This window comes from Microcaecilia unicolor, chromosome 9 (assembly GCF_901765095.1).
Source record: "Microcaecilia unicolor chromosome 9, aMicUni1.1, whole genome shotgun sequence".
Lineage (NCBI taxonomy): Eukaryota > Metazoa > Chordata > Amphibia > Gymnophiona > Siphonopidae > Microcaecilia > Microcaecilia unicolor.
Window position 1 is genome coordinate 217,139,173 of NC_044039.1, and position 27,236 is coordinate 217,166,408.

General features: G+C 41.4%; 1 protein-coding gene across 1 annotated transcript in view; it reads left to right on the top strand.

Annotated features, from left to right (window-relative positions):
* SEL1L (SEL1L adaptor subunit of ERAD E3 ubiquitin ligase) overlaps nucleotides 1-27,236 on the top strand; it is an 87,405-nt gene that overhangs the window by 16,318 nt on the left and 43,851 nt on the right. Inside the window, exons 2-9 of the mRNA XM_030214446.1 lie at nucleotides 3,174-3,211; nucleotides 4,713-4,944; nucleotides 11,017-11,184; nucleotides 17,158-17,263; nucleotides 20,254-20,416; nucleotides 24,079-24,132; nucleotides 24,225-24,284; nucleotides 26,609-26,690. Of these exons, the coding sequence (XP_030070306.1) occupies nucleotides 3,174-3,211; nucleotides 4,713-4,944; nucleotides 11,017-11,184; nucleotides 17,158-17,263; nucleotides 20,254-20,416; nucleotides 24,079-24,132; nucleotides 24,225-24,284; nucleotides 26,609-26,690 (903 nt within the window). The remainder of the gene's footprint in view (nucleotides 1-3,173; nucleotides 3,212-4,712; nucleotides 4,945-11,016; nucleotides 11,185-17,157; nucleotides 17,264-20,253; nucleotides 20,417-24,078; nucleotides 24,133-24,224; nucleotides 24,285-26,608; nucleotides 26,691-27,236) is intronic.

A 27,236-nucleotide genomic window follows, 5' to 3' on the forward strand; every position in this document is an offset into this window, starting at 1 on the left:
AGACATTAGTGAAAATGATCTTGCCAACAGAAAACCATGTCTCTTATTCACAAACATGGAGCACAGCTACATCCTCACCAAGTATAGAATAAGTAACCACAAACTAAAATAGAAATATGTAGACAAATTGAAACTCCAAGAGGCCAGATCCTGCATACAGTGATGCATGTCCCTTAGTACTGTGCTAAATATAAGGACAGCAAATGAAAAAACTGGCAAATGCCAATGACCACTTTACAAATTAACGTTAACAAATAGAAATAAAACAAAAAAATAGAAAAAAGGTACCATTTTATTGGTATTGGACTAATACATTTTTCAGTTAGCTTTCAGAGGCCAAAACCTCCTTCCTCAGGTCAGTACAGTATATTATGGTTCTCTCCTGACCTAAGGACGGAGGTTTTGGTCTCTGAAAGTTAGTCAAAAACGTATTAATTAGTCCCAACAAAATTCACCTTATTTTCATTTTCTATTTATCACCACAGCTACAATATTACTTTTATTCTAAAGCAAATCTTTTTTTTTTTTTTTTTCTGCTTTCCACATCTGCTCTTTCTCTCTCCCTTTCAGCCAGCGTCTGTTTTCTCTGCCCTCTTTCATCCATCCTTCGTCTGCCCTCTCCCCCTTTCCATTTAGTGTCTGCCAGGTTTCGCTGCCTTTTCTTTCCCTTCTACCTATCCTGTCTCACTCTCCTTTTTATATGATGCATTCCAGCATCTCTCCTTCTCGCCATCTTTCTCTCTCCACTCTGTTCCCCATCCATATCCATCTTCTGCTTATCTCCTATTTGACTTTTTTTTTTCTCACCATGTCCATTGTCATTCCCTCTGACTTGCACTCTCCTATCTATAACCTCCCCTCTGTCCGTATTCCCCCGCTGTACAGAGAATGCTTCCGAGGCTGACCAAAGTCAGCGCCTTACATTGCTGGTGCTGCCGGAGGCCTAGAAGTTTAAAGGCCAGCAGGTTGTGGTGGGGGAGAGCGATAGCGCACCAGTCTGGGGGGGGGTGAAGACGTACATGGCAGCACCGCACCAGTCCGGGGGGGTGGGGGGGGGGAACATCCATGGCAGCACTGAGCACCCCCTAACGACCTACACCTGGGGCGGGCCACTGTCTTACGCACTTATGAGTTGCATTAGACTTGCTCATTTTCACAAAACGTTGAAAGGGATTGATTATCTCCAAGTGTAATGCATCAGTGCCAGCTAAGCACTTTTGAGTCACACAAACTAATTTTTAATAAAGCAGTACTCTTGAAATATCTATATCCAATTCTTTTCCAACCACTTAAGCTCTTCCTGACACTAAACCACATAATGGCTACGGATCTACAGTGTTAACATATGTTGGACACCAGACTGTGGAGAAATGTTTCTCTTGTGTACTTTTTGACTAATGGGAAGAATATAAGTTGTGTTTAATTCTCTGTAGCCAGCGTTTCAGCCCCACCCTTTTGGTGTCGGGTATATCAAAGTGTCTGATGCAATGGGTGATGGCAGGAGTGAAATGTGGTGTTTACAGAATAAACTGTCACTTGGTACATGTCCTGGGAATAGTGCCTGTAACTTAGTTTGGTTTTTCATGCGCATTTCATTCAAACTAAAATGTGTGAGAATGGGAGCAGATTCAGTTTTGACTGAGAAATGGTAAACTTAGTAACAGCACATTTCTTTTTACGACAAATACAAAAAAAAAAAAAAAATTAACATTCTTATTCAAGAAGCCCAGCTCTTAGATGATCTTGTACTGTTTTTTTTGTAATTAACACCCAGCATGAATTGTGATACTAGCCCATCACAGTCTATTATGACTTTTCAATTATGTGGTGGTGTATTACAGTTGGGGAACCATGTGGACAGCTCTTCCGTTTCCTTCCTCTCTGGTTTTCTCTTCCTCTACAACCCAGCAGGAACTTGCCACACTTACTGCTATTAAGCTTATAGGAGAGATCTGAAACCAGAGGTTGGTGGGGGGGGGGGTTCTTCACACTTAGATTGACACCACCTTTTGGAACCTGTTGCATATGCACCCCGAATCCCAAGCAGAGTTTTTTTTGTTACATTTGTACCCCGTGCTTTCCCACTCATGGCAGGCTCAATGCGGCTTACATGGGGCAATGGAGGGTTAAGTGACTTGCCCAGAGTCGCAAGGAGCTGCCTGTGCCTGAAGTGGAAATCAAACTCAGTTCCTTGGTTCCCCAGGACCAAAGTCCACCACCCTAACTACTAGGCCACTCCTCCACTGTTGCTACTATTTGAGATTCTACATGCAATGTTGCTATTCCACTAGCAACATTCCATGTAGAAGTCGGCCCTTGCAGATCACCAGTGTGGCCTGTGCAGCCTTCTACATGGAATGTTACTAGTGGAATAGCAACATTCCATGTAGAATCTCCAATAGTATCTGTTTTGTTTTTTGTTACATTTGTACCCTGCGCTTTCCCAGTCATGGTAGGCTCAATGCGGCTTACATGGGGCAATGGAGGGTTAAGTGACTTGCCCAGAGTCACAAGGAGCTGCCTGTGCCTGAAGTGGGAATCAAACTCAGTTCCTCAGGACCAAAGTCCACCACCCTAACCACTAGGCCACTCCTCCAGTGCTTGATGGTTGGCATTAACCTTCTCCCTAGGGCAGCACCTTCTAGCTCGGTGAATTGACCCTGTGTTGCTCATTGGGGCAGCACTACCACTGAATCACCAAGTTGGCTTAATTTTTGTGTAAATTTATTTATTTGTTATTGCATTTGTATCCCACATTTTCCCACCTTTTTGCGGGCTCAGTGTGGCTTACAATAAGTTGTGAGTGATAGAAATACAGTTTGTTACTACTCTGTTATGGATTACATTGTGAGGAGTTAGGCGAGACAAACTGAGTATCATTTAGGAATATAACAATGGAAAAGAGCAGTGAAACATTGGGGGAAACAACGGGAAACTAAAAGGGGCAGTACTTAACAACAAGAAATCATATGGTATACATTTTCTGTGAGTAGAGGTATGAGTGTGGTGAGAGTACAGGGGATGAGAGTTCAGAGTGGCTATACTGAAGCATTGTTGAACCGTGGGTGCCCAGAATAATCTGCTTTCAGATAATTCAGGACAGTTTCGGATTTGAGAAGTAAAATGAAAGTTGAGGTGTATTTCAGTAATTTTTTTTTCCTTTTATTTTCCAGATGAAGACAGTGACAAAGAAGAGTCCCTAGAAGCGAAGGTAAAATTTATTTATTTTTTATTTTTGTTAGATTTGTACCCCGCGCTTTCCCATTCATGGCAGGCTCAATGCGGCTTACATGGGGCAATGGAGGGTTAAGTGACTTGCCCAGTCACATGGAGCTGCCTGTGCCTGGAATCGAACTCTGGTCCTCAGTTCCCCAGGACCAAAGTCCACCACCCTAACCACTAGGCCACTCCTCCACTGTTGCTACTATTTGAGATTCTACATGGAATGTTGCTATTCCACTAGCAACATTCCATGTAGAAGTCGGCCCTTGCAGATCACCAATGTGGCCACGCAGGCTTCTGCTTCTGTGAGTCTGACGTCCTGCACATACGTGCAGGACGTCAGACTCACAGAAACAGAAGCCTGCGCAGCCTTCTACATGGAATGTTGCTAGTGGAATAGCAACATTCCATGTAGAATCTCCAATAGTAGCAACATTCCATGTAGAATCTCCAATAGTATCTATTTTATTTTTGTTACATTTGTACCCTGCGCTTTCCCACTCATGGCAGGCTCAATGCGGCTTACATGGAGCAATGGAGGGTTAAGTGACTTGCCCAGAGTCACATGGAGCTGCCTGTGCCTGGAATCGAACTCTGGTCCTCAGTTCCCCAGGACCAAAGTCCACCACCCTAACCACTAGGCCACTCCTCCACATTAATGCTGTCACCTGATACGTTTTGTCTTAATCCAGTCTAAAATCTCCTAACTTGTTTTTCTGATATAACGTCCCTCTCTAATATCTGGCTTGCTTATGCTTCTCCGCATTAGAGGCATCATTCTCCTGCGATACAGGCTGAGTTGTGCAGTTATTCTGAGAGCAGAATAGAAAAAGTACTTGTAAACCACTTTGTACCAATTTAAATTTGGTATATAAAATAGTTCCCCTTTTCCTTTCCAAGTACTTCTGTGCTGCCCTATGGATGTATCTGTAAGAGCAGTCCCATGGCATACACTTCGTTTGAGCAGGAGTCCCACACCTGGTTTCCAAATCAGTTGCAAACTAAGTCGTCTTTTTGACTTACTTTTTTTTTTTTTTTTTTTACAACTAGTTTTTGGAAACTGTTACAATCTAACAATGAACCATAAATAATAAGGAAACTCTTTGTCATAGTTTCTTTCTAATGCTGCACAGTAATTGTATAATATGGCAATAAAAATGATCAAAAATGCACTTATCTACCTTAATAAAGTAGGCTCCTATTGCTTTTATACAAATATATTCCTGCTGAAGTTTCTCTTTATATGCAGAAAAAGCATGCTTCTGTAACCAGGGAAGTGCTATTTGGAGTGGCACTGATTTTTGGGTTGCATCTTGGGGGTATCCTTTGGGGAGATCTGTTGGACTACCATGTCTTCAGTGCTTGCTGGCAGTTCACAAATGGAAATTTGATGCCAAGTGAAGGATATTGTCGGTGTATGAAAGAGGACAATTGAGATGTAATAACCTTATCAATTCTTTATAATTTTTTGCTTTTTTTTTTTTCTTCAGTCTTCAGTGTCAGAAGAACAGTTGTTGGAACACCCAACGGGAGCACGTGTGGTGGCAGGCCAGATCCTCCTGGACGGCAAAGAACCCGAAGACCTACATGAAGAGGAACAGGTCAAAATTTTGAGTGAAAGGGAGAGCGAGGCACTGATCATGTTGGAGGAGTCAAGCTCTTTAGAAACCTCTGACTCGGAAAATGAGGATTTAAAAGATAAAGAAGTTCAGAAACCACCAGGTAATAAGATTGTTTCTCATTACGTGTTCACCATTAGCAGATGGCAGAATGGATTTCATTACTGTATTTAAGCAAACTGGCTGCTTTCCAAAAATTTGGACATCCCTTTTTAAGAGCCACGAATTCTCTTTAGGACATGATGAATTTATTTCTGCATTTGTACCCCACATTTTCCAACCTAATGGTAGGTTCCGTGTGGGTTACAGATTGTATAGGAGCAATGAGGTTTACAGATATTTTAAGTGGACAGGCTGCAATGTGATTTGCAGTTATTGTAAAGTAGACGTTGCTTGTAGGCTGACGTGAGCCTAGTTCAGTTCTGTCAGTGTGTTCCAGTGTTTTGCTGGACTGCATTGAATCAACGGAGAGGAATTTTTCTAAACCAGTGGGCTTATAGGTTTTTTTTTTTTTGAAAGGTTAGGTAATTGTCCAAGAATTTTAGGTCTTGTGTTCCAGAGTTTGGTGCAAACATATTGGAAGCTACTGCTTCTACTCCTTATTTCTATAGTGCTACTAGACGTACACAGTCCTAGAAGTGTATGTAGATTTCTTTTTTAGTCCTTGGCATCTAGGGACGTGGAGGGTAAGGTAGGATCTCATGTTGTGTTTTTGAATTAGTAGATCTATTAGGCTGGTCATGTAGCCTGGTGAGAGGCCGAAGATTATTTGTATGTTAAACAGATCTTGAAGGATATACATGCTTTGATAGGTAGCCAGTGTAGTTTATGGAGTAGTGGGCTGGTGCTTTTGAATTTTTTTTTTCCTCCTCCTGAATGAGTCTTGCTGCAGTATTTTGTGCTGTTTGTAATTTCTTTAGGATTTGGTTTTTGCATCCATCGTAGATTCCATTGCAGTAGTCGGCATGGACAAGGACCATGGTAAGAACATAAGTATTGCCATACTGGGACAGATCAAAAGTCCATCAAGCCTAGCATCCTGTTTCCAATCCAGGTTACAAGTACTGGGCAAGATCCCAAAGCAGTACAATACATTTTATGCTGCTTTTCATAGAAATAAGTAGTGGATTTTCCCCAAGTCCATTTTAATAATGGCTTATGGATTTGAAGCTACCCAAACCTTTTTTTAAACTCCGCTAAGCTAACTGCTTTTACCACATTCTCTGGCAACGAATTCCAGAGTTTAATTACACGTTGTGAAGAAATATTTTCCCCGATTTGTTTTAAATTTACTACTTTGTAGCTTCATTGCATGCCCCCTAGTCCTAGTATTTTTGAAAAGAGTGAACAAGCGATTCATGGCTACCTGTTGTACTCCATTCATGACCTCTTTCGTATCTCCCCTCAGCTGTCTTTTCTCCAAGCTGAAGAGCCCTAGCCTTTTCAGCCTTTCCTTATAGGGAATTTGTCCCATCCCCTTTATCATTTTTGTCTTTTTCTAATTCAATATAGCCTCTTTTGGTTTTTTTTTGTTTTTTTTTTTGAGATGAGTTGACCAGAATTGCACACAGTATTCAAGGTGCAGTCACACCATGGAGCAATTCAAAGGCATTATAACTTCATTTGAGTTTTTTTTTTCATTCCTTTCCTAATACTTAGCATTCTACTTGCTTTCTTGGCTGCCGCCGCCGCACACTGAGCAGAGTGTTTCAAGGTATCATGTACATCTCTCTGGAAGTAGTGTTTTATACATTTTAAGTTTCCACATTGTGTGGAACTTTTTTTTTTTTTTTTTTTGTAGTGTCTGCTGCCTGGTTGTTGCAGTTGCGGTCCATGATGATTCCTAGGATTTTCAGTTTGCCTTCGACTGGGAGAGATAATCCCTAGAACACTGCTGGTTGAAAAGTGTTGTGTATTGTGTAGATGAGTTTCAGGCACTGTGGGTTTTTTTCCCTATTTAGTTTCAGCTTGAATGCGGATGCCCAGGATTCCATTTGTTCGTGATTTTGGAAGTAATATCTGATGTCATTTTTGAGAAGGGTATATATTGATACATTGTCGGTGTAGATGAAGGGTTGAAGCCTTGGTTGGCTAGAGATCTGGCTAAGGGGACTATCATTAGATTGAAAAGTATTGGTGAGCGTGGTGATTCCCGGGGGACTCCGCATTCCGCCTTCCAAGGGGGAGAGATTACGGGGTTTGGCTTTTTTTTTTTTTTGCTTGGTAGTACGTGGTGGTCAGGAAACCCTTGACCCATGCAAGTACTTTCCCTCAGATTCCTAACTTATCAAGTGTTTTGTAGGATTTGGTGGTTTGACATGTCCAACTGAAGTAGGAGGATGTTTTTATCTATTGATAACTTTCTGTTTGAGTTTAGCCAGAGGTGTAATCAGTACAGTTTTTGTGCTGTGGTGGGGCCTGAATTCTGATTGGGACTTGTGTATTATGGAGAGTTTGATGTAATCGGTTAGTTGGCTTGCCACTATACTTTCCATTATTTTGGTCATTGGTGGTATGGATGCAACTGGCCTGTAGTTTGATGTCTTTTGGGATTGGCGTGAGCAGTATGTTTCCCTTGTCCATTGGGAATTTGCCTTCTTTGAACATGAAGTTCAGGTGGGATGTAAGTTGGTCAATCAAATGGTTATGGGGTGCTTTCATGATGTGACTGGAGCGTGTGGTGCAGAATTTTCTCAATGCCTGTGCTACTATCTCAGAGTTGGGTGAAGTTTGTCCATGTCCTGTCTGCTTGCGATTCCTCTGGGGGATATTACATTTGTCTATAAAGGTTTCAAGGTTGATATTGACCTGAGGCAGGTTTTTCATAGGTGGTTGGTCTTCTCTTCTAATTTTGATGGTGGAGGATCATCATTTGTTCATTGTTAGTGTTTTGGTGTCAAGTAGGTTGTTTGTAAGTATATATAATTTCCTTGTGCCTTTGTAATCTGATCCTAATTTTTCTTTGTAGAACTTTCTATCTTTTTATTTATTTATTTTTTTGTGCATCCCTCCATCTGGCTGTAATGGGTTAATTTTTTATTTTTTCTCCATGCTTATCTTGTGCAATGGGCTTTTAACTCTTCAGTTCCTTATCAAACTAGGGGAGTGTTTTGCATTTTTGAGAGGTTCTGGTTAACATGGGGACTATTTTGTCTAGAACAGTGGTGCATCTGGAATTCTGTACTGTTTTTCCTATTTTGTCAGTGGTACACCTTCCTTTATTTTTATTTTTGTTTTGACCTGTAAACTCCCTTTGACCTCCATGTCAGGAAAACCTGTATAGCAGGTCTTTAAAATAAACAAGCACATTCTTTGACAGCTCCAGCAAGGTGCCTTCATGTCATAGGGAAGGAAGCTGTGTTCTGCCTCTTGGTGGAAAATAACTTGACCTTCAAAAAGGGGTTGCCCTAATCTGTTTAGTCCACTGTGTTAAATCATGTCTTTTAAAACCCTCTAGATCAACTTTATTTTTTTAATATCGGCTGCAGTGCTTAGAAAAAGAATGTAGATATTAAGTACTAGTCCTCCAGATAATGGCTGGTGGTGGATAACTTGCGTCACTAACCACATATTCGTAATGTCCAGTCAGCTATCCAGATAACTTAACTTAGGACAGGTAGAAGGCAGTCTTATCTGAATCGCTGATAAAATAGCCACTATCCAGATAAATTCTGAGACCACCCTGGCTCCTTGCCAGCATTATCAAGCATAGTGCAAAGGCAGGCTGCACTATACAGGTAAGTGCTGAGCGTTGGTCTGTCTTATTCTGGGGAAAATCTTGTGAAAATGTGTATCAAATTTTAGGGTATGTATGCATTTTAGAATTTAGGACCTTAACCAGGGCCCCCATGTACTAACGTGTTGATAGCAACATAGATGATGGCAGATAAAGACCTGTAAGGTCCATCCAGTCTGCCCAACAAGAAACTCGTAGCATAAGGTATGATGTGATGTATACCCGATATTGATTTGTCCTTGCTGTTTTCAGGGCACATAATTTTTTTGTCCAAATGTACTCAAATATTTTTCCTTTATATTCAGGATGCAGATCCTGAAATCATAAGAACATAAGAATAGCCATACTGGGTCAGAAAAATGGTCCATCTAGTATCCTGCTTCCAACAGAGGCCAATCCAGGTCACAAGCACCTGGCAGAAACCCAATTAGTAGCAAGATTCCATGTTACCAGTCCCAGGGCAAGCAGTGGCTTCCCTCATGTCCATCTCAATAACAGACTATGGACTTTTCCTCCAAGAACTTGTCCAAAACTTTTTTAAGCCCAGATATGCTAACCGCTGGTACCACATCCTCCGGCAAAGAGTTCTAGACCATAACTATTCTTTGAGTGAAAAAAATATTTCCTCCTATAGCGGGACTGGTGGTTGGGAGGCAGGGATAGTGCTAGGCAGACTTATATGGTCTGTGCCAGAGCCGGTGGTGGGAGGCGGGGATAGTGCTGGGCAGACTTATACGGTCTGTACCAGAGTCGGTGGTTGGGAGGCGGGGCTGGTGGTTGGGAGGCAGGGATAGTGCTGGGCAGACTTATATGGTCTGTGCCAGAGCCGGTGGTGGGAGGCAGGGATAGTGCTGGGCAGACTTATACGGTCTGTGGCAGTCAGTGGTTGGGAGGCGGGGCTGGTGGTTGGGAGGCAGGGATAGTGCTGGGCAGACTTATACGGTCTGTGCCAGAGTCGGTGGTGGGAGGCGGGGATAGTGCTGGGCAGACTTATACGGTCTGTGCCAGAGTCGGTGGTTGGGAGGCGGGGCTGGTGGTTGGGAGGCAGGGATAGTGCTGGGCAGACTTATATGGTCTGTGCCAGAGCCGGTGGTGGGAGGCAGGGATAGTGCTGGGCAGACTTATACGGTCTGTGGCAGTCAGTGGTTGGGAGGCGGGGCTGGTGGTTGGGAGGCAGGGATAGTGCTGAGCAGACTTATACGGTCTGTGCCAGAGCCGGTGGTTGGGAGGCGGGGATAGTGCTGGGCAGACTTATACGGTCTGTGCCAGAGCCGGTGGTTGGGAGGCGGGGATAGAGCACAGGTACAAATCAAAGTAGGGTATTCACAAAAAGTAGCACATATGAGTTTATCTTGGGCAGACTGGATGGACCGTGCAGGTCTTTTTCTGCCGTCATCTACTATGTTACTATGTTACAAATGATATAGTGAAAGATGAGCAAACATTTAGGGCCTGATACTCAAGCTGGTAGCAGTATCCCTGGACATTCAGTGCTGGGGCATGTCCACGTTCCAGCATTGAATTTCTGGGGTTTAGTCGGCAAAACCATAGTGATATTTATTTAATACAGTTATACCCCACATTGTCCCACTAGTTGTAGGCTCAATGTGCCTTACATACAACCGTAGGGTAGGCTACAGTTCAGAAAGTATAAATGAACAATGTAATAGTAGGCTATTAAACGTATACGTATATAGAAAAGAGATTACAGGGTAATACAAGATAAGGTCCATGGATTTTGCTGAAAACTGGAAAAATTGGTTGTCTGGAAGGTATGCCTTTTTGAACATGGTGGTCTTCAATAGTTTTTTTTCTGAAATTTAAATCTGAGTTGATTTTAAGGTTCTGGGTAGTGCATTCCATAGTTGTGTGCCTATGAAGGAAAAGTTGGATGCATAGGTAGATTTGTATTTTTAACACCACTGCAATCTGGATAATGTAAATTTAGGTAAGATCAGGAGAAACTGTTCCTGGGTGGTAGATCCACCAGATCTAACATTTATTCGGGAACTTCTCTGTAATACTATGAATCAAGGTGCAGACCTTAAAGGTGATATTCAGCACTTAACTGGCTATGGCAGACAGCATAAAGATGGGACCGACTTTTATGCAGTTACCTTGGCCAGATAAGTGCTGAGTATCTGCCCATCCATGTGTTGACACTCTGCCCCTGGAACGCCCCCAAAATAGCCAGTTTTGAGTTGGGCACTAACTGGTTAGTGCCAGTTGAAAAGTGAGCGGGTTAGCCTCAAACAGGCAAGGAGCCATATCTGGGTGTTTTAAATCGCTTTGAATATCAACCCTGTACTAAACAAGACAAATGCAAATTGGGGACTCCAGGCTCAACAAATGTGAAAGGTTTGTTCTCAAGCACAATAGATGGAATGTGTAAGACAAATCTTGTACTTTGTAAAGCTGTTTTTCTTTTTGCTGTCTCAGCTTTGATTGCTATTGGAGGCACTGCAGATGGTGAACCATGCCACTTCCCCTTCCTTTTCCTGGAGAAGGAATATTCAGAGTGTACAATGGATGGGCGAGAGGACGGCCGCCTCTGGTGTGCAACAACCTATGATTACAAGCAGGATGAAAAATGGGGGTTCTGTGAAAGTAAGTGCCTTGCCTCCCTTACATTTAAAATAAAAAAAAGAAACCTATGAGAACGGAGGCTTTATAGACTAAATACAAAGGTACTTTCAGCAAATGTCAAATTAGTCTGGCTCATCTTGGGGCGGCACCTGCATGTCAGTCTTCAGCAGCCCTAAAGCTAAGTGAAAGTGATCAGCACAGGCCTTTAGCAGACGCGTTTTCTCAAGGACCTGTCGTATTCACTCCTCTGAGCTGGAAGTTGAGGGTTTGACATGCGGCAGGCCTAGGATGCTCACATTTGCTAAAGGCCCTATGCTGGACATTCTTGCTTTTGCAGTTGACTAGCAGGAATGGTGGCTGCAGATGAGACATTTTCTGAGATGGTTTAAGTAAAATGAAATGTTGAAGGGGGACTTAATGAACCCTTTGGTATATTAGTGTTCTACCTAAGTGTTAGCTGGGTTTGACCAGCAGAAATCATATCACTCTGAGCTCTGATTTTTGGAGCTTCTGATATTTTTCCAGAAGCAGAGCCCAAGGTGGTTATAACTGCAGGTTTTCTTGTCCTTTTTTCTTTTGTAGCTAAAGCTACTGAAATACTCAATAGTCAATCTCTAAAGACCTATGCAGATTACAGAAAATACACAATTAAAACTAATCAAACGTTACCATTATCCTTTTGTCACATAACTGCACACCTCTGCCATCAGGAATCCATATTCCCAAATTTGTATAATGTTACTTGGTAGCATAAAAGCTTGGCAAAACAGTTTTCAATCCTTTTTTGCTAGAAGACATGGCTATCTATATTACAATATCAACCTATCAACGGGAGTTTAACTATTAACTCATATAAAGGGATGGTGTGGAGGTGTCCCTTTGAATTGGTGAATAGATGATGATTGAGCTCACCCTACAATTCACCTTACAGTTCAATTGTTAACAAAATGAACCTCAAACCTCCTAGCAGGGAATTATACAAAAATATTGTCAAACCCCTGCTTCAATTTTGTGGCGTAGGGAACAACATTGGATATACACACTTGATACAGTAGCCCCTCGTGGGCTAAACAGAAATATTGAATGGAATGCTTTTTATTGATATTGAATGTATTTTTAGAGAGGTGTAGTTCCCTTCGTTACTCAAGGATCACGATTTGTTGCGTTGTGACATCATGACGTTTTTTATGTGTGTACGCTGTGACGTCACCACGTTTAGATACGTGGGCTGTAATAAAAGCTCCATTTTTTCTCAGAGTTCTCGTTCCTGCACCATCTTTGAGGTTCCATACAGCTGACGATTTAGTTTTCAGTGTAAAATTGGTTTATTTAGATGGTTTTGTAGCGCTCTTCCTGAGGCAGCCACGAGGTTGGCGAAGCAAGGCGATCTTGTCGAGGGGTTGGCGTTTTTTCGCCGCTGCAGTAACTATACAGGACTCCGGAGTCCCTCAGCGTGGGGTACTTGGCTAAAGTTTTTTTCCAGAGGGTGTTTCATCTGGACGGAGCTAAGTATTCCATATTTGATGTATTTGGGGAGAGGTCTGAGTGGTTTCTTTATTGTTGTTTAATACATAAGTCTCTAGATGGTTTAAAAAGTTTTTTATACTTACCATTGTTAGGCTTAACTGTATTACAAATTATTCCTCAGGCTGTACCCTCGCTTCGAGGGTTCTCTTTAGGTAGTCTTTTACTGGCTTTGGTCAGTCTTTAGGGGTGGTTAGATGTTTGGTGTCCGTTTGAATTTAAAGTTTAAACACCTACTCCTATTGAAGCAGGGGTTTGACAATATTTTTGTATAATTCCCTGCTAGGAGGTTTGAGGTTCATTTTGTTAACAATTGAACTGTAAGGTGAATTGTAGGGTGAGCTCAATCATCATCTATTCACCAATTCAAAGGGACACCTCCACACCATCCCTTTATATGAGTTAATAGTTAAACTCCCGTTGATAGGTTGATATTTTATTTTTTGAGTTTACTATCTCCTATATAATTTAGAGGTGTATCTATATTACAAAGCATATCACAAACTTGGCCCAGCAACTTAAAAAAAAAAAACCCCAAAAAAAATCCCACAATGTTCACAAATGCTTGTCAATTAGACCAATTTCACAGATGGTACTCGTGACCGTTTCTGTCTTTCAGATCTTGATGATCTCGTAAGTTGATAACTTTGTAATATAGATGTCATAGAATCTTTATAAGACCATTACCAATATCTTGATCTTAATGCTCCATGCTATTAGCTACCAATGTAGTGAGATCACTAAAGTTGCTCAAGGACAAGTAGAAGAGATGTATCCTTGCACTCGGGTGATGCCATCCTGATGGAGCCTGGTGTGGACACTGCCCAGTGCACTATGTCTTTAAGAGGCTTGTGAGAGTGATCCCACTGCATATGTTGGTGCCTTCCCACCCGACGCATGGGACCCTCAATCTAGTTTTTTCAGTGGAGCAGGGATGTCACGTCTATTTGATCTACCTCAGCGGTACTTTTTTTGACAATTTGTGCTTTCCTGTATGAGGGGAAAAATATGAAAAATGACCCAGTTATTTTTTGTCCATCCTCTTCCGTGTTCAGTCTTTTTTGACATTTTAAAGTTTTTATTTTTTTAATTTTTATTCATGGCTCCCGAGATCCTTTTAGGCCAGAACACTGAGCTCAGTTTGAGGTAAGACCCCTCTTTTTTGGCCTCGTAAGTCTTTTGGTTTAGCTGATCTTGTCCTACACAAGAACTTCTCGAGTACCTTCTACACCTCTCTAAGATTCAACTCTGTTAAGAGTTCACCTTTCTGCAGTTGGTGCTTATCGCAGTTGTGGAGGGGCAAACCCTGTGGGGTGTACACAGTTAAGCTTTTGGGGTGTTATTGGGGAACCTGACACTTGGTATAGATTACTGAAAATGTTGCCACACTTCAGCATAAGACAATGTAGTGTCAGAAGCAAATGTTCCCTCATCGGTAAATCTGAGCTCACAGCGCCCAAATAACAGAACTAACTCCACAACCGAGTATTATAAAAATAAAGTATTTATTTACAATAGCAGCAAAGATAATGTGCAGAGTAGGGCAAAAATAAAGACACAGGCAGTCTGATCATAGAAACAGCTCAGAGTAAATGCACATCAGTGGTGTACAAAGGGTGGGGGCTGTGGGGGCGGTCCACCCCGGTGCACGCTGCTGGAGGGTGCAGAGAGCAGCCGTGCGCCTGTCGGCTCCGCTGGTTCCCTGCTCCCTCTGCCCTGGAACAGGCTACTTCCTGTTCTGGAGCAGGGAGCCAGTGGGCCGACAGCCGCGCGGCTGCTCCCAACAGCTAAGAATGCACCCGGGGGGGGGGGGGGGGTGCGCAGCGGCGATCTGCCCCGGGTGGCAGCCGACCTAGGATTGCCACTTATGCACATTACCCTAGATGGAGATGTAATTCCATCAACTATCTAAACTCACAGCACAAGAGTACATGGCAAACATACAACCTGATGCATACGTCCAGCAGGTGGCAGACTGTTCCTCAGATGGCCAGTCAAGATGCAAAGCTGGAATGTCAACACAGCAGCCTCCTGTGCCTCCAATAAAGAGCCCCGTTTATACAGAAATCACAAGCTGCAGCTGGCTAATGATGTGCGTTCTGTCTTTGTGGTGATGCACACAACTTTGTTTATCCCCAATATTGTGGCTTCAAGGGCCACAAGATTCTTACTAGCACCACATTGAAGTGGTCACCTTGGCAATGAGCCGGGTTTTCATAAACAAGGTGCAATTTTGACACACAGCGCTTCTCTGACTGCAAGGAAGATTCCAAGAGTCCTTGGCTGGTCTGGTCTGGTCAGTACAGATAACATTGTTGTTCTGGTACCTTGGCCACCCTTGTCCTGTTAGTCTTGCTGCAGCTTTCTTTTGTGTGTATGCAAGGCAGAGGCTCATTAAACCACAGGCTCGAGCAATGAAAGATGAAATAAGTCTTGAGTCTGCCTTTTTAAATTCAGGCTGTTAATGCTGGATAGTACAAAAACCAGAAGAAACCAATCTTTACAGAGACCAGACGCTGCTCTGACGGTTTATTCTTCACTTTGTTTTCAAGGATTACCTAAGGCTATAGTTCAGAAAGAGACATACATATTCCTTATACAATTGGATAGAGTTAAAAATCAACACACGGTGAGAAGACTCCTGACGCAGGCCTGCATGGCCGAAACACAGCTGTCGAGTCCATTTCTCCCTGCTATCCTTTGGCTAATAAAGTGTGTTAATTTTTTATGAACAAGTGTCGTCCTCTTTATTTATTTTTTTATGTATTTGTATTTTTAAATACAAATTTGATATTTTCTTTTTAATTTTATTATTTTTGTTTTGTTAATGCTGGATAGTGCCATGTATTGTAATCCCATATACCTTTGTTATATAGGAACATATAGTGCTCGTTTTGCTGCTACAGTCTCTAGTTCGGTTCATGAGAGATTTGATGTTGACAAAGCCCCCCTCAAACCTACTATGTCATGGGATCTCAACATCGCCCTTACCCAGCTGATGAAAGCTCCTTCTGAGCCACTAGACTTTCATCTGAAGTACCTGACCTGGAAGGTCTTAATTTCGGTGATGCTGATCCACATTACACTAGAATCGATCATAACAGGGTAGTTCTCCGCACACATCCTAAACTACTCCTTAAGATAGTGTCAGATTCCATCTTAACCAGTTAATCTTTTTGCATTATTCACCCTCTTATCCTGGAGAAAATGCACTACACACATTGAACTGCAAGCGAGCCTTCGCCTTCTATCTGGTGCGGAGTAAAGTACCTAGTCCATCCAGCTTTGTTTTTTTGTCCCATCAGGATGGGGACAGCCCATCAGTAAGTGCACTTTGTTCAGGTGGCTAGCAGATTGCTTCTCTTATGCCCAGGCTAGGCTGACATTTTTGGGCGGGCCATGTCGCGGCTCACAATGTCAGAGCCATGGCTGTGTCAGTAGCCCACTTGAGGCCAGCCTCCATTGAGGAGATGTACAGGGCTGCAACTTGGGTCAACAGTCCACACATTCACATCTCATTACTGCCTTGAGCAGAATACCTGACACGACAGTCGGTTTGGCCAGACAATCCTTCAGAATCTGTTTAGTGTCTAGAATCCAACCCTCCTAGGCCTCTTTTTATTCAGTTCCGGGCTACACCTCCATAACCAGTTTGTATATAGTTGAAGATTAATTGATTCAAGCTAAATCATGCCATTGCAAGACTCTACTGTTGCTTTCAGTGAGCCTGGTAGCTATGGATTCCCAAGTGTAAGGCTATACCTGTTCTGCTTGTCCTCAAGGAAACCAAAGTTACTTATCTGTAGCAGGTGTTCTCTGACAACAGCAGGGCAGGTATCCTTCCCTCCCACCTTCCTTTGGAATTCTTTAGCTATTTTGATAGTGAGGTTCCAGCACTCTTGTCAGGAAGGTATGCGCAATGTGGTGTTGGACCCCTGCCAAAAGCCTCTTAAATAGTGTGTTGGGCAGTGTCCATCTGGCTCCATCAGGATGATGATGCCCAAGTGCAAGGATAACCTGTCCTGCTGTCCTTGGAGAACACCTGTTGCAGGTAAGTAACTTAAACTTTTTTTTATATTCTCATGGTGCTGCATTCCTGTAACCTGTGCGGCCACATTTTGTACCCCAATCGTAGTGGACACAGTATAATTTGGCATTCCCAGAGAGGTACTATTGTGGTTGTCAAGGTATAAAATCACCAGTGCTTTTACTAGTTCAAAATTATCTAAATATGGTTTTAATATTATTCTTAATCTTATAACATTTTTTGAACCACCAGTTTCACTTGATCTCAACTTTTGAATGAAGACGAATTCCCCAAATTTCCCAGCTCCTAGACAAACTGCAAATTGTATCCATCTGTCTTCAAAACTGATGTTGAAGGAGAAAGTACCATTATGTGGGGGTGGTTTTTTTTTTTTTTTGAACATTTACTTAATCTGTGCTTGCTTTTATTCTTTATTTTTTTAGCGGAAGAACAGGCACAGAAGAGAAGACAGATGGAGGAAGCAGAAGATCTGTACCAGCTAGGAATGAAAATGCTGAATCAGAGCAGTAAAAAGGCCCAAAAGAAAGAGTAAGCCAGACATAGTCAACCTTTAGCGGAAGATTGATTTCTTCCTGTAGGAGAAATCTTCAGCATGTCCTAACAGAGGATCTACTTGCAGGTAGTTCTATGTGGCTTGACAAGAAGCTACCTTCAGTTGAAAGCACGAACATTCTCTTTTGAAGTGACTCTGCAGTGATAAAAATGAAAATTTCCAAGAGGTGGTCTGTGTAGCTCCTGTAGTTTTTTTCTTTCTGTGTAGAATTTTGTGGTTAAAAATCACTTTTTACACACTTTCTTCACACACAGTCCTAAAATGGGATGTGTTCTTTTGGAATGGCCTGATGTCAGTCAGTTTTTTGTTCAGTGACCCTAGCTCCAGAGAGTACATCCCTAGCTTTGTATTCAGATTTTCTTTTTGCACTAATTCAGTGTGTCTCGGAAGTATGTTCTTTTGATAGATTAAAACTTTACAGTCTTAAATTTGAGCAGCTGAATCATGATATATAAACTTTTTAATATTAAATGGGGTAGATATATGAAAAATTTAATTCTTGCCAGCCCGGCCTTCTGGACTCAGGTAAATGGCAAGGATTCCCCAATCTCAGCCTGCCTCTTTTTTTTTTTTTTTTTTTCCTTCTGAATTCCGTCCCTCTTCATTCCCACAGTGTAAGGCAGTCTCTTTAAAAAAAAAAAAAAATGTATGCCCTGACTTCCCACCTTGTGGACTTTTTTTCCAATGGTGCCAAATGGAAATCTGTTAACATAAGAGTAGCCATACTGGGTCAGACCAATGATCCATCTAGCCCAGTATCCTGTTTCCAACAGTGGCCAATCTGGGTCACAAGTACCTGGCAGAAGTTCACAGTAGCAACATTCCATACTACAAATCCCAGGGCAAGCAGTTGCTTCCCTATGTCTGTCTCATAGCAAACTAGACTTTTTTTTTTCCTCCAGGAACTTTTGGACAACTTTTTTTTTTTAACCCAAGATATGCTAACTGCTTTTACCACACCTCCGGCAAAGTTTCAGAGCTTAACTATTCAGAGTGGAAATTTTTTTTTCTCCTATTTACTAAGTATTTCATGTAACTTGAGTGTAGTCTTTGTACTTTTGGAACAAGTGAAAAAAAAAAAAATGTTTTTTACTTCTATTCATTCTACACCACTCAGGATTTTGTAGATACCTTCATATGGCCTCTCATCCGTCTCTGTTCCAAGCTGAAGAGCCCTAACCTCTTCAGCCTTTCCTCATATCCTCTTTATCATTTTGGTTGCTCTTCTTTAAACTTTTTCTAATTCCACTATATCTTTTTTGAGAGAAGGTGACCAGAACTGAACACACTACTTGAGTTGTTAAGCCAGGAGTAAATGAACCAAAATTGTGTGCATCCCTGTGGCTACACATTCAGGAAATTATCCAGTATATTACTGGGCAATCCACAGGTCCTGAGCTCCATGATGGCACACTAGTCTTTTTCTTTGCCCTTCTGACTAGCCATTGAATTATGGATCTGCAAGTATACCAAACACCCTTCTTTCATCTTCACATTATCAGCCAACAAACCTGCCCTAGCTCTACACATCGTTTCTCAATCCAGCCAGTCATCTACCACCCTGGGACTGACTTGTGGGGAAATCCACTCTCCTGTGATCTTGGTGGATAACTTCTGACCTGGATTGGCAACTGTTAGAAAACAGGATACAGGGCTTGATGGAATTCGGTCTGTCTCAGTATGGTTATACTTAACGCCGTTTTGACTGGTCATTTGAACATGCAGACCTCTGTACAGGTCAAACAGTTGGGCCTAGGATGGCAGAGGGTAGGACGTGTGTAGCTGTTATCAGCATCGCTGCTTGTCATGCAATTTTTACAGGGGTGGTGGATGAGGGATCAGGGAGAGCCATTGATTCCCTTGTCTGTGCAGAATTCTGCAGAGCAAGTGAAGAATTTCCCACATGAGTAAAGACTACAAAAGTTACATGTGTAATTTCTCTATCTGCAGCTGGTATTATGAAGGAAGAACTTGCCTTTTTATATTTGGTTAGTTTACTCCCAGGAACAACTACTTAAACATGACTAAATATAGCCTCCTACTTATACTATGAGTGCATGTATCTAACCCCATAGTGAGCAGTCTAGATCTAATGGCGTAGCCAGGTTGAGGGAGTGGACTGCCGATGGCGCCAGCGTGTATTTTTTAAATGCACCGGTGCCACTAGAAGTCTGTTTTAGGAAGCGGCCACTCTCCTGGCGACCCACCTAGTTGCGCCTCTGACTAGATCCTCATTTGTTTAATGAACAAAATGTAAGTAAATAAGTGTTTTAAGCTGCTTGATTATAGAATACAGAACATGAACTGTAGCCAACAAAGGATATGTATTGTGGACAGGGCTGGATTAACCATTAGTCAGACTAGACTGTTGCCTAGGCAAAGAGGCACTGCATATAAAACTGATAGGTTCTGACACTGCACAAGTCAACAATCAATGTATACTTTACCTAAGGGAAGGATAGGTCCTTCTGTGTGTGCATGTGTAGTTTTTAATATTCAAAAATACGATGTGCAATTAGGTATTTGTACGGGATTGTTCTGTTAAGGGTGGTGAGATCATGACTTAAGCTTAATTATCAAAACCTGGGGGGGGGGAGGGTACAATACAGAAGGTTTGTGCAAGGCACCCAATACCATAGGAACCAAATTTGGTTTTCACTGCATACTGAAGAAGTTTGCTCAATATTGGGTGTGCTCAAGTACCCACAGAGCTGGCACCTATGCCCAATACCCTTGACCCAGCCCTGACTGGAGTATTAGTTGTGATCGGTGGTCTTCATCCTTGAGGCTCTTTGTGATCTTTTTTACAGTGGTAGAGAGCATTTAGTTTTTGGAACACAACCCCTATCCCTGTTGATTCATTCCAATCCTTAGCAATTAAAGATTCATCCAAAGTACTTTGTGCAATAAGATGTTCAATTTTGTTTCTAGAAGAGAGAACACTCTTTATTTTTCTTGCCTTCAGGGCATTTCAGTATCTCCTGAAAGCAGCAGACATGAACCACATCAAGGCCATGGAGAAAGTGGCTTATGCAATGTTGTTTGGAGAACACTTACCACAAAATATCCAGTCTGCAAAGGAGCTGTTAGAGAAATTGGCAGAGGAAGGATCGCCAAAAGGTCAGACGGTAGGTATATGTGGAAATAAATCGTGGTAATCAGTGCTATGTTAACCATCTCTAACCCTCCAAATATTTTTCTGACTTTATTAATATTGGAACTCATATTTTCACTTTTTATTTGACATACTGCCAATTGTAAGCAATCAAGAGGAGAGGCATACTCTGGAGGCCAAATAAGGAAATGTTACAATTAAGGCCTTTATAATATTTATCTACAAAATTAGTAGATAACATACAATAAGATATAGAAAAGGAAGGGCAGAGGCCTGCTGAGTTTTGGTTGTGGATTCGGCACCAAAATGGCCTGAAATCCAGGTTTTGGTTTCTGCCAAATTTTGCCAGTGCATTTTCAGCTGAAACCAAAATCCCCACCCCAGTCTGTGCTGCTGCCACAAGCCCGGGCAAGCCTCCCTCCCCAACAAAAATCCCATCTTTTCCAGGCCACCCACCAACTCCACCTATCTGTCACCTGTAGGCCCCAGGCCTCCCTTCTAAAACCATTGGTAGTCTAGTGGCCACTATGGAGCTGGTGGGATTAGAGGGGGCTTGCACGAGGGGGGAGTTGTATTTTGGTCCCAGATTGTTTCGGCCAGAACCAAAAGCCCCAGTTTCAGTTCCCTGCTAGGGTAGGGTATTAAGACAGTTGACTCCACAAATGGAACTGAGCTGTTTGAGAACAATTTTTAAAGATGACCTAAGCTGCATGGTAAGCCTGAGTGAAGTAGGTTTTTAAATACGGACTTAAATTTCTTTTAATGAGTGCATTTGAGGCACTGCTTAAGAGGTGGAATGTTCCAGAGAGTAGGAGTAAGTACATTAAAATGGGAATCTTAGTACAGTACAGTCTAGGCATATATACAGATGAGAAGGCAGAAAAGGTTATATTGAGGAATAGAATGAGCAAACTGAATAGGAAAGAGAGAATTCTAGTTCAAATTCTCTGCATTGCACATTTTACAGGATCGGCTAAGTTGGGAGCCAGTGCTCTGCCTATAGCGGTGGGGGGAGGGAGTGACACTATCACTTCCTTGCCCCAAAGAGCAGGTTTAGAGGTGTTCTGGATTAGCTGTACTCAAGATTTTTTTTCTTTTTTTTTTTTTTTAAAGCCTGTTTTTTTTTTTTTTCTGGGTTTAATTTGCTTAAAATGTCAGTCAGTAGTGATTGATTTTTTGTTATAAAAAAAAAAAAGTTCAAAATGTCTTGGTTGCAAACACCTTAAAGAGTCCAAAAGCTGAATATTGTCAATATAAATGCTGACAACTCTAAAGTTTGAATCCAGGTTGCAAAATGGGCCAATAAAAAAGTATGAGGGCTAATATAGAGGACCAAGTGTGAGCAGAAGAATTCTGCCAGTAGGCTTTGAAAGATCTGCTTTCCTGGAGCGATTTTTAAAACCAGTCTGAAACAAGAATTCAGCCTTCAAGGAAATGGAAGCCTTGAGTATGATCTACAAGGTTGAAAACAGATGAAAGATCCAGAGGGATAAGGAGAATTCCCTTTCCCTCATCCTAAAGTCGAACAGAGTTGATGAAGCTTCTAGTTTGTGCTGTGATGTGTATGGAAACCAGTCTTTTTAGGGTGCAAAGAACTGGCATTTTCCAGGTAGTCCAGGATTTGAGAGGTTGCTACTTTTTTTTTTTTTTTTTTTTCCAGTGACTTTGGAGACAAATGACAGGTTAGAAATTGGATGAAGTTAGATGCAGGAGATGGATCTGCTTTTTTACATGCATTCATCCACTTAAAGAATAAAATGTCCAAATATCAGGTACTGTGCTGTTCCAGGCTATTGGTCATACTGTAAAGGTGTAGTCCAGGAGATCACTGAATCATTGATTGGGTCTTGGCTTCATCTTTTTTTTAATAATGTGCAATGCTTGATAATTTGGGTAGATTGAATAATGAGTACTATGAGATCTGTTTCAGATGTGGAAGAGCGTTGAGAAATTTAGGCAAGCCAGGAAGATATGGGTCCAGAAGTTGGAGGTTATAGTAGAAAAGAGGATTTCAGTGCCCTTGCTATCTTTTTTTTTTTTTTTTTTTTTTTTTTCCTCCAAAGGCGGAGTATGATTTGTCAAGAGACAAACCAGTTTGCTTTAATTAGGTTGAGATGGTAACTTTCAGAGGACTAATAATTTCAAAAAGACATGAAGTTTGGGGGTGGGGGTGGGGGGGGGGCCACCATGAAGCTAACTTGTATGTTTTTGATGTTTCCCATCTCTGGGGGAAGGTGATTAAAGTCACTAGAAACAAAAAAAACAAATTGTTTTAATGAATTGTTAGAGCAAACAATTTGTAATGCAACAATCCAAACCCCATATTTTTTATGAAAAATATAACTTTTGGAGACTGCTTAGGGACCCTTAAACATGACCAACAGGCCATGCTCAACATTTTGGATCTGCTACTTCAGTTATCTTTTCCCAGGAACGGTCACATTCTCAATAGCATTGGTCCCTGAGGGTTTGTTCCATTGACATACAGCATGGCAAAGCAGTGAGGGACACGGCAGTGTCAGGAAGGCTTTAGTAAGTTAATGATTAATATCTTAAGCACGTATGTTAAAAATCCCCAAGTAAAAAATAGGTAGATTCTAAGATTTGATTAGTAATAACTAATGGAAAGGGTTGGTAAATCAGAAAATTAATTGTGGGAGAGGTAGCCATGCAGAGGGGGAAGTTCCTCAGAGCTAACATTTATATAATAAAGTACACTAAAATTAAACTTTTATATTGGAAGACTTAACAATGCCCTGGAATTCTCTAGCGTTACTGCAGCTGGCCTCAGGATCCATGATGGCACTTTAGCACAGGTTAATTGCCCAGTGTGCATTACCTAACCTTGCCAGGTGTAAATACTTGAAGAGCCAAGAAATTATTTCTACATTTGTATCCCACATTTCCCACCTATTTGCAGGCTCAATGTGGCTTACATAATACCAGAGAGGCATTCTCTAAGTCCGGTAAAGAAACAAATACAGGTGGTATTGTCATTGAATAAGGAACATGTTTCATTTACAATGGGGATCAAGGAGAGGAAAGATTAGGTAGTATCCATTACAAGCTTTGGTTATGTTGTGTTGCAGAGTGCAGGCATTTATGTTGGGTCAGCGGGGTATGCCTTTTTGAACAGGTAGGTTTTTAATGATTTCCTGAAGTTTAGGTGGTCACAGGTTGTCTTCAACTTTTGGCAGTGCGTTCCATAATTGTGTGCTTATAGGAGAAGCTGGATGCATAGGTTGCTTTGTATTTAAGTCCTTTGCAGTTTGGGTAGTGGAGGTTTAGGTATGTTTGAGATCTAGTTGTGTTTCCGAGTGGTAGGTCTATAAGTTCTGTCATATATCCTGGGACTTGGCCGTAGATAATTTTGTGCAGTTTTTCTCGGAGGGTCTTGGCACTGTAAACTAGCATTATATAAAACCCAAAACCAGATGGAAAAAAGAGGTGGTAGGTCTTACTGTCTTTATTAGTAGATGACTGTGGTACTTCTAGTGTAAATTTCATAAGTTATTTTTAAAATAGTAACTACCTGTTTTCCCTGTCTCAAAACCCTGAATTTGTTATAGGGGAAAGGGACTTAATATACCACCTTTCTAAATGAATACAGAATGGAATTATATAGTTCTTCACACAGCGAAGTATCTTATAACTTTTTGTGTTCTGTCATTCCAGGCACTTGGATTTCTGTATTCCTCTGGACTAGGTATCAATTCCAGTCAGGCCAAGGTAGCGCTCTTTCAGCTTTGTTCTTGTTGGCTTCTGCTCACTGTAATAACAGTAAGGTGACTCTCCCTTTTTCTTTTCCTGCAACTTCACAGGCCCTGGTGTACTACACATTCGGAGCCCTGGGAGGAAACTTGCTAGCACATATGATCTTAGTAAGTAACTCATCAACTGTACTTGTTAGAAAATTTGCAGCTCATAGAATTTTCTTGCAAAGCACTTTTTTTTTCGTTGGGGGGGGGGGGGGGGTCATTCAGAGAGAATGCTAGTGGCCAAACAATTTCTTTGAGATTTTCCTAATGTCCCAATGCAATGCTTCACCCTATAACTGGGAAGCCCCCTGGGTGCTTTGAAAGACAGAAGGCCAAGTTCCGAGTGATTGCAGCATCCAGATATTTAATATTCAAATAGTGCATGACTTGGAGAGCCTAAGGGGGCAATTTTCATACCGTACATTAGGTCAGTCTGTAGGTACTCTTTACCTTTTTAAACTGTGGTCTGCATTTCAAAGTAGGGTGCATGTACTGTAAACTTAACCCAAAAATATACTTATTCTAGTTGCTAATTCATAACCCACCCAGCAAATTCATGTTCCAAATAGATATCAAATCGGCCTCCCTGTTCACTGTCCAGTAGTGCAAACTCTTGCAACATCCCTCCTCATCCCCAAAACATTTCTAAACATGTCTTCTTCAAAACATTTTTAAAACCTAAACTAATCATCCTTTAAACAAATGTCCCTTATGGTCAAGTTTAGAAAATATGGTCTAATAACTCATAGCCCTGGATGTTTGCACTGGTTTATTCAGGTTCATTTTTAATGGCAGTGCTCTCACTCTCTGAATCTGAAGACATTTAGATTTCATTTGGAACTACTTGCATTGTAGAACATGCCACTAATTTTTAGCCATGTTCATATTTAAGTTAATAAATGCTATAGTCTTATCTTAAAACTAACTAGGCTTTATAACTTTTTTATATGGGCATTATGAATTTTATTCTGTATATTTTCTGAACTGTGGAAATAAGATTTTTCTCTTGGCATTTTTATGATATAAACATATTTAGTGTAATCCAGTTAAACTCCTATTTGGCTCAAAGCAGAATAGAATTGTCAAATTGAGCGAGGACAGCTTTCAAGTGGTACTGTAAATATATTTTGCTTTTTACCCACTTATGTGGCTTTGAAAACTACTTTCTAATCAAGCAACATCTGTGGAACCCACTATTGTGAACAGTCTTGTCATTAAGTGTCGCTGAGCGTTTGCTGAGGACTCCTTCCTTCCTTCCTCCCTCTGAGTCCCAGCTCATAGTACTTATTTTATTTCTAGTCCTCCTATCCACAGTACTAAGTGGAGTGCAAGAAGTAACACACAAAACCAACAATCTATCAAGATATGATGAACACACAGCATAGGCCATTGCAAACAAACGAGCCTTCCTGTTTTTTCTTCTGAAATGTTAACAATTCCACTCCATCCTGTGGGTGAGAATTCCAGAGCACAGAACCAACAAAAGAAAATAACTCTGCACGCCTGAATTAAGTGAAAAAACTGAGCTGAGGTCATTGCTAGAGAATGGGACGGGGACAGAGCCCATGGGGTACAGGGACTAATTTTGTCCCCATGTCATTTTCTACTTTGAAGCCTGTTAATGAACTGCACTGTGAGTGCAGACAACGATATTTTGATTTTTTTTTTTTTTTTTTAAACAAGCAAACATGGCCACATCTAGCAGAATTTGCATGGGGGATCCTGTACATCCTGCTACCAGCACATCGTCTAAGAAGACATCTTTTGCAGGAAGGACTGTGAAAAACTAGAGCTAGACTGAATCCTGAGATTTTTTTTTTTTAATCCACAGATTAAAAAATCATAAGTTCTTCATAGGGCATATTTCTCCCTTCTGGGGCGTACAGAACGGGTTGTATTTTGTACCTCTGGACATTTTAATAGGGTGTATTTAGGATTCCTTGGTAGTAGCAACTATTGTTGAGGGTGGTGGTGAGGAGGGGTTACTATAGCTGCTTGCTGTTGGGAATTTATACCCAATAGTTGCACATCATATTCCTTTTTATATTTTAATAAAATATTTAAATATAAAATCATAATTGCCCATGGGGATGGGACAGAACTGGCAGGGATGGGGACAGAGAGAGAACCCACGGGGTCATTGCCACTAGACTCCACTCACTCAATCAGTGACCACGCTGGAATATATTGGGAAATCACAGGTGTAAAGTATCTTGGAGCCTCACCGCAGAGTTCTTTGAACACTAACACAGTAACCACAAACCTATGTAGAATGGAGGTAAGAAAAATGATGTAGAAGTAAAAATGGTATGCAAGTCCACAGTTCCTCCTGCAGATGAGCAGTAAATTCTTTTGACCTTTTGGATATAGAGATGGGCTGCTCATGAACCACATTTGAAATGCAATGAAGCTTCCCAGTAATAGCCGTCCTTTGTGTTTGTTCTCAGGGATATCGATACTGGGCTGGAATAGGAGTTCTCCAGAGCTGCGAATCCGCTCTTACACACTATCGTCTTGTGGCGAATCATGGTATGATATTTACCTATGCCATGCATGCACATAATGCATTTCTTTTTTCAGTAAAAGCCACATACTGTTGCATGTTGGAATACAACTGAATGTGGTGAGGCCATAGTTGAAACATTGTGAGTTGTTGCAAATGCGTCTAACATGTACGGTACTTCAGAAAATGCCAGTATCTTCTTAACACTTCATAGATGTTTCTTGTCTTGACATTTTCCCACCAGGTGAGTTTTCACTACTTGAGGTCTTTACACCCATTGTCTTTCTATGAGATGCTCATAGCTTAATGACATGTTTATTAACTTCCTTTATGAAGAAGTTCATTCATTGACAAGATGTCAATCCCTGAATTTCAGTTGCCATTGCTGAATGTTCTGTGTTGTGGAGATGTGGCTAATGAATGCTGATCTTGATCCTTATCCAAATTATATTGGGCCAGGGAAGAGTTTGTACTTGTGGAACGTAATCTTCTGGAGGTGTGTAGCCTAGTGATATTTTTAGAACAGCGAATGTGAGAAGCCAGGGTTCAAATCCATCTCCCTCTGATGCTCT